At 31.6% G+C, this 8,280-nt stretch overlaps 1 protein-coding gene across 1 annotated transcript; it reads left to right on the forward strand.

The window, feature by feature from the left end:
* LOC105954117 (ent-copalyl diphosphate synthase 1) lies at positions 1–4,970 on the forward strand. Its single transcript, XM_012977789.2, has 15 exons — positions 1–183; positions 330–419; positions 542–627; positions 729–1,035; positions 1,128–1,311; positions 1,863–2,077; positions 2,453–2,573; positions 2,686–2,798; positions 3,069–3,295; positions 3,381–3,496; positions 3,592–3,690; positions 3,811–4,050; positions 4,132–4,243; positions 4,334–4,531; positions 4,629–4,970. Exons 1-15 carry the CDS (start codon positions 51–53, stop codon positions 4,863–4,865), a joined length of 2,478 nt encoding a protein of 825 aa, XP_012833243.2. The 5' UTR covers positions 1–50; the 3' UTR covers positions 4,866–4,970.
* Positions 4,971–8,280: the final 3,310 nt, after the last annotated feature.

Below are 8,280 nucleotides of genomic sequence, written 5' to 3' on the forward strand. Positions count from 1 at the left end.
ACACACACATATGATAAAATAAAACAAATACTAATATTCAAGAAAATATTATGTCATTTGTTTCCTCCCACTCCCACACTACCACCACCTCCCTCTTCCGATCAACTCCCACCGCCCGGAGCGGCCCTCCGGCCGCAGGGTTGCATATTCTGGCGACAAGATGTCTTTCACTCCCCGGCACCGGTGAACCCCGAGTCTTATATACATACACATACACACACATTTTCGGGATATTCTTACTCATTAATTAATGGATATTTTTTACACATTTTTTTGATTTTTTTTTAAATAAATATAATGTTTAAATTTATTTGTACGAAAAATTGCAGTTGTTTTTTCCCGGTGGCAATGGCAATTGCCACCTACTTCCAGGTGTGATCTTCTACAGTGTAATGTAATTTCTAGAGCTCCTTCAGAAGGTATATATATAAGTATAAGCCCTTGCAGATTTTCTTAAATTTTAATTTATTTAATTTCCTAAATTCCTACATTTATTTGTAAAATAAATTCTTACAATTATATATATAAATGTGAAATGCAGAATACATAGATTTAATTCACAGCGGTTTAAAGCGCCAAGGAAACATAGCGCACGACGACACGAAAAACGACACTCTTGATGATAAAGTCGGTACTATTAAAGACATTATTATTATTCATTTAATTTGTAATTAAACATTTTTCATCATTGATTAAATTAATTTTTTTATTTTCCGAAAAAAAAATAGGGGTCGATATCAGATGAAAAGATAAGGGAACTGGTGGAGTCGACGCGATCAATGCTGCAAAATATGGAGGACGGAGAAATAAGCATATCTCCGTACGACACAGCATGGGTGGCGCTGGTGGAGGATATTGGCGGCAGCGGCCAGCCACAGTTTCCGGCAAGCCTCGACTGGATTTCGAATAATCAGCTGGACGATGGGTCATGGGGCGATAGCAAAACCTTTTTGGCTCACGACAGGATAATTAACACGTTAGCATGTGTAGTTGCCTTAACATCATGGAAAATGCACCAGGAGAAATGCAATAGAGGTTCGTGAATTGAATTTTGTCGCGACGAAATATTAATGTCGCGACGCTGATTTGAATTGAACACGCAATAATATTAATTTTTTTTTTGATAGGGATTTCATTTATGAAAGAGAATATATACAAGCTTGAGGATGAAAATGAGGAGCACATGCCTATAGGGTTTGAAATGGCATTGCCTTCACTCATTGAGATCGCCAAAAATCTCGGCATCGATATCCCACACGATTCCCCGGCCTTGCAAGAGATTTATGCCAAAAGAGATTTAAAGCTCACAAGGTAGACGAAAGAGGCGGTCGCTTAAGATCCAGCCAATTTTTTTGTTGGTTTTTAGGGTCCAAACAAATTTTTAATTAACTAAATTTATAATATATTTTTTGAGTCCCCTTTTAGATAAATCTTACTAAAATAATTATTATTCTAGAAATAATTTTTTAAAAACCCAAAATCTTATTATTATTTTTCATAAAAATCCAAAATCCAAAATCTTATTAGAAAAATCTAAAATTTCCATTTTTTTCTAGATTCGCGCTTCCTCTTCGTTTTTTTATCCTTTGTTAGGATCCAAATCTCTAAAACCCGAATTTTCAAATGCGTATTGACGAATAAGAATTATTTTATGAACTAAGAGTGATGAGAGAATTTTTGCTGAAAGAAGTGACGATGACAATCGAAGTTTTAAACTACTTGAAAACATTGGATATTTTAGTTTTTTAAAGGCTTTCTACTTATAGAATATATTGTAAAGATACCATCTACAATTGCTTCTACATAAATACATTTTATAATTGCTATTTGAAAATAAAAATGAGTTGGTATCAATGAAATAGGATACCAAGGGATATAATGAACAAAGTCCCCACAACATTACTCCATAGCTTGGAAGGGATGAAAGGACTAAACTGGGAAAAGCTATTAAAGTTACAATCTGCCGATGGATCGTTTCTTTTCTCTCCGTCGTCCACTGCATTTTCTCTGCAGCAAACGAAGGATCAAAATTGCCTTCAATACTTGCTTAACCAAGTCCGAAGATTCAACGGCGGAGGTAAAATATATTAAGTTTTCTTTATTCTTTTACATGTTTATGATGGAAACATTTTCCGTCCAAAGATTCAACAATTTAACACTTTCGGTCATTTCCGTCAATTTACCACTAGTCCGTTAGTTAAGAAAGTGATGTGCACATAATTGATTCCGTTAGTTTTAATTGAAAACTGACGGAGATGACCAAAAATGTTAATCTTTTGAAACATGAGGGACTAAATTTGTTTTTTTTTTTTGAACAAGGAGGACCATATGTGAAATCTATGTAAACTGAACGTACTAGAAGTGTATTTTTCCATGTTTATAGTTAACTAGGATTTCATTTGAACTCTCATAATTAATTCTCATCTTGATTCATATCCTCGTTATGATATAGTTCCGAATGTTTACCCGGTGGACTTGTTCGAGCATCTATGGGCAGTAGACCGGTTGCAAAGGCTAGGAATTTCGCGATATTTTCAATCCGAAATTGACGATTGTGTTGATTATGTTCACAAGTAAGTAAGCCATTATTATTTACTAGGATTGATTTATTGATTTTTTGTTCTATATACCATATTTACATTAGGCAATTTTAGTTATTAGAATTTGTGAAAATTTTAATTTCAGAAACTGGACAAATAAAGGAATATGCTGGGCAAGAAATTCCGAGGTTCAAGACATCGACGACACCGCAATGGGATTCCGGCTTTTGAGGCAGCATGGTTACCACGTTTCCGCAGGTACATATATATAATCAAATTAGCGCTATGTTACAGTGGCGGAGCCAGCATAGTGTACGGGGGTCTGGCCCCAACATTTCTCAAATTCTTATTATTTCGTATATAATTTTTTTTTATTGGCCCTCCCTCAGAAAACATTTAACGCATTCAGCCCGCACATATTTAAAATTCTGGCTCCGCTAGTGGCTATGTATACAATAGAGAATTCATAATAAAAACAACCGTACATTCGAATGTTATTGTGACCATATGTTTATTGGGACTCGACAGATGTGTTCAAACAGTTTGAAAATGGCGGAGAATTCTTTTGCTTCGCGGGACAGTCGAACCAGGCTGTCACCGGAATGTACAACCTTTATCGGGCTTCTCAGATTATGTTTCCGGCAGAAAACGTACTTGCTAATGCCAAAACATTTTCCGCAAAATTCTTACAAGCAAAGAGAGCTAATAATGAGCTTCTAGACAAATGGATTATTACGAAAGACCTTCCTGGAGAGGTACGCATAATATATATAATTCGTAATATTACGTATTAAGTTGATGTAAATATATAGAAAGATAACGAGAAATAAAAAAAAACAGGTGGGATATGCGCTAGATGTTCCATGGTATGCGAATCTACCTCGAGTCGAAGCCCGATTTTTCTTGGAACAATACGGAGGCGAAAACGACGTCTGGATCGGCAAAACCTTATATAGGTTTATACTTATTTATATACACACGTACTCGTAATTAATTGTTTTTTCTATTTCTTGAAAAATCTAATATTGTTTATGCATTCAAATTTATTCAGAATGCCATATGTGAATAACAACACATACCTTGAGTTAGCAACAATTGACTTCAACAATTGCCAGGCTCTCCATCAGCAAGAGTGGAAAACCATTCAAAAGTAATCAATTACACACAAAAAAAAATTAAATTCTTTTACCTATTATTTTTCACATTTAAATATGTACCATAATTCGATATATTCTTTTTTTGTGCGTGTCGTCACGTATATGGATTGCAGATGGTATAGAAATTGCAATCTTGGGGAGTTTGGTTTGAGTGAGAGAAACCTTCTTCTATCTTACTTCATAGCCTCCGCAAGCGTTTTCGAGCCGGAAAAATCAAACCAACGCATCGCTTGGGCTAAAACCGTCATTTTATTGGAGACGATTAAATCACAACAACTTTCCACCGAACAAAAACGGGAGTTTGTTGACGAATTCGAACATGGGAGCATCCTCAAATTCGCAAATGGAGGAAGGTATATTATGTCGAAAAATATTTCATTCTGAAAATAGAATCGAAAACAAATATTATATATACTAAAAATGGATATCAGCAGGTATAAAACAAGAAAGAGCCTGATAGGGACACTGATCAGAACTGTGAGTCAAATCTCGATGGACACACTATTGGCGCATGGCATCGACATCCATCACCAATTGTATTGTGCGGTAATTACTCCAAATAATTATGTATTAATTATTTGAAGTTTAAGTACTAAATATTCCATAAACAATAATATTTATATATTAAATGTGCAGTGGCTAAAGTGGCTGAAGATATGGGAACAAGACGAAGGAGCTGATATTGGGCAAGCCGAGCTGCTCGTCACCACATTGAATCTGAGCAGCAGTGGATTACAATTCGATGAATTATTACTTTCTCATCCGAAATACCAACAGCTCTTAGAGATCACTAGCAGCGTTTGTCACCATCTTCGCCTATTTCAAAGCCGAAAGGTTAGTTAGAAAAAGAAAAAAAAATCTCTTCAAAAAATATTTTCATCGATTTTTTGTCAGTTGTTATTTTACGAACATTTTATTATAATGTGACCAGGTGGAGGATGACAAAGGGTGTATGACTGATATGGGAGGCGTTACAAGTATAGAAATCGAGTCGGAGATGCAAGAGCTTGTGGAATTAGTGCTTACGAAATCTTCTGGAGATTTAGAATATCAGCTTAAGCAGAATTTTCTTCTGATTGCTAAAAGTTATTACTATACTGCATATTGTAATCCTGGAACTATCAACTTCCACATAGCTAAAGTACTGTTCGACAGAGTGGTCGTTTGAATACAAAATTGTAAATTAAGATGTGATGATTATTTATCACATAGGAGTTATTCCTTAGTACTGATTTTATTAAAAATCTCTTATTGATTCTAAATTTATAATTAATGAAGATGCTGAAGATGAAGAGCTTGTTGAATCAGTTTTAATTCTCAGTCAACTTTATATTTAATTATATACCGACTCGATCCGAAGGAATTAGGGGATGAATCTTATATGGTTTTCGGGAAGACGTTATGACAAATTCCGTGCAAGGTGTCGATGCTGGCCACAATTAAGACCAGACCAGGTTCGGATTTTACTTATATTTTTCGAATTCCTCTTATTTTCTCCATTTGAACTCATATTAGTAGTTTTTAAAATTCCTATAAATACTTCAAGAATTCCATACCCTCCTTGAAAAGTGTGTCCTTGTTGATCAAGAACACCATTTCTCTTCAATTCAGGAACAAATCTTACTTCAGTCGAGATTTTTCCACTCCATCAAACTTTTTCGATCTGACGATGCCCATTGCTTGCACTTTGCATGCTTTTTTTTTTTTTTTTTTTCAAGATACACATTTCCATCCCTATGTTATTCAAGTGTTTCAAACCAATGATTTTGATCATTTCCTTTTGCTTTCTTGTCTGGGCAATCCTTAATATAATGGATCGAAATCGTACTTACTACTAATACGATCAAATAACATCGAATTCAAATTTAATCATATAATCAATTTTAAATATATTATTAACCGTTTCAGTATTCATACATTTTATTGTTGGAACTCTGAGTTCCATAAGCCATTGATAAATTCGAATTGGGATTTGATTTTAGATTTGTGTTTAAAATTTAATAGCATGCATAAGTTCTAAGATGCGGAATTTAATCATAGATTAAAAATTAGGGTAAAATACACTTTACCCCTTTACTATGTCTTATGTAATACTTACCCTCGTATTCTAAACTATACAGAGTATTCTAAACTATACACTTACCTCCTCTTATTTTAATGGTCAACTTATTTGACTATTAACGGTGTTAGTAGTAAAATATATTTAATATACTTTTAATAATCATTAATGAATGAAAACTTATTTTCATTTTAAAAAAATACATGTACTAAGATAAAATTAAATAAATATTTAAGATAGTATTTTTTTTCAAATTTTGGAATAAAAATTATCGAGTCATTAAAAATTTAAATTGAAAATTAATATTTAGATAGTATAATTATTGGATGAAATTACTTAATTCATCAAACATGTTAAAAATTAATATTTATTTGTAACATCAAATTTCGTACAATTAATCCTAAATAAAAAAAAAAAAGCCAAGTTAAACGAAATTTGATGTTACAAATAAATACAAGGGTTAAATACAGTTTGCACCCCTGTACTATCACAACTGTCGCATTTACCCTTCTTAATTATAAAATGGGACAAAATAGCCCCTCCCGTCCATCTCTGTTAAAAAAATTGTCACTTTCAATTCTTTACTCTCCGTTGCATTAGTCGTTGGATTTTTTCATATCAAAATACCCCTCTATTGTGTATAAAAGGTGTAAATCATCCTCACGCATTGTATTCAATTTCTTTTTAATTTCTTCCTATTTTTTATTCCCAGTCCTTTTCTTTACCCAAAAATCCTAAACAAAATTTTTATATTCTATAAATTATTTTTAATTTATTTTAAAATTTATAATTACTCGATTTAAAAATATTTTTCGGTAATTCAAATTCTCAAAATTCATGTTTTAGGTCCAAACACTACATTTCATTTTTTCTGGAACCACGTGTCGATGCAATCGGAGCACCACGGTTCGAACATCTTGGACTACCAATAATCCGTGTCGAAAATTGTTGGATGTGCTAATTGATTTCTTTTTAGTTTGTACCTAACACAGAAGTTGTGGGATATCCAAGTTCTTTAACCATATGACACATCATCAATTTATCAAATCCCCAAAAAAATAATTCACTTTATCCCCCTAAAATAAAAGGTACTCTAGTGGTGCATATTAGACACGACCACGGGTCGGGTTTGACCCGGACCCGCCCCGTTGACTGCCCCGCCCCATCACGGGTCGGTTTCGGGTCCAAATATTTCGAACCCGAGACCCGACGGGTCTACCCGGCGGGGGGCCCGAGGACCCGTCGGGTCAACCCGGATTTCGGGTTTTTTTGTGTCCAAAAATTGGACATTGGGGAATTCGATCTCGGGTAAATGGGCAGAATTGGGCAACTCTAACAACTGGGGCAACGAACACATTTGGTTAAATGTAAACAATAAATATATATAATATAAAACGCTAGTGTAAAAAGATAAATATGTTAAATAAATTATTAATTTTCATATTAATTATTAATTAAATAATTTTAAATAAATTAGTAACAAATGCAATATAAGAAACTTTTAGAAATATATATAGAATCACGGTTCAATACTTCAAAACATCAGTTATTAATTACAATATCAATATAATCTCCACTATTGAAAAATATACAAAATTGAATCAATTCAATATATAAACAAACGCGTTGACTTAATACAAACTCACTTATGTTATCAAAATCGATAGTGTGAAAAATTCGAATGAAAAATACAATAAGATGTTTATTTAAAAAAAAATAGATTATAACTCATTGCAATTAATTTAAATTGATTAACCTCAATTGTTGACAGTTCTAGAACTTATTAAAATTATTGATTATTTTATCATAAGATAATTATTTAATAATATAGATGATGTTTATTTTAACAAAAATAGATTATATCTCATTCTAATTAATTTTTTACTTTAAAAACTATATATGACGAGTATAATCAAAATATTATGTTGTGATTTCTCTTTTAATAATTGGTTTAATTTGTAAAAAAAGTGTAAGAATTAAATCGTAGGTCATATGATTTAATCATTTTTTTACATTTTCATTTTATTCAAATATTAGAATCGAATCGTAAGTTTTAAATGAATTAAGCTCAAGTCCTTTCAATTTCTTTTATTTTTTAATTATATTATATTATATTTGTTAATAATTTAATTAAAATTATTTAATAATAATGAATATGTTAATTAATAATCTATTTAACATTATTTATTATAATCATTTTACAACTTTTGTTTATGTTATATATATTCCTTGTTATAATAATCATAATTATAAATATATAAATATAAATAACACTGTAAAATGATTATAATAATTGTATAACTAATGTTTTATAAATTATCAATTGTCATGTTGACTATTATTAATATCAAAAAATCTCGACTAATAAAAAATGCATATATATTTAATTTTAAAAAATATAAAAAAATACGATTTAATTTAAAAGAAAAATTGAATTTTGATATTTTTCGAATTTTGAAATTTTGAAAATTTTCTCAATTATTACTTTTCACTTATAAATACCCGTAATTCAATCTTTACAACT

The sequence above is a fragment of the Erythranthe guttata genome, chromosome 14 (assembly GCF_056151865.1).
Source record: "Erythranthe guttata isolate IM_541 chromosome 14, IM_541, whole genome shotgun sequence".
Taxonomy (NCBI): Eukaryota; Viridiplantae; Streptophyta; class Magnoliopsida; order Lamiales; family Phrymaceae; genus Erythranthe; species Erythranthe guttata.

Bases quoted from the DNA above. Each gene is read 5' to 3' on its own strand.
- LOC105954117 (XM_012977789.2), top strand. From the start codon at position 51: ATGTCATTTGTTTCCTCCCACTCCCACACTACCACCACCTCCCTCTTC. The intron at 2,078-2,452 runs GTAAAATATATT...GTTATGATATAG, and splicing joins CCGAAGATTCAACGGCGGAG to TTCCGAATGTTTACCCGGTG. The intron at 2,574-2,685 runs GTAAGTAAGCCA...TTTTAATTTCAG, and splicing joins TGTGTTGATTATGTTCACAA to AAACTGGACAAATAAAGGAA.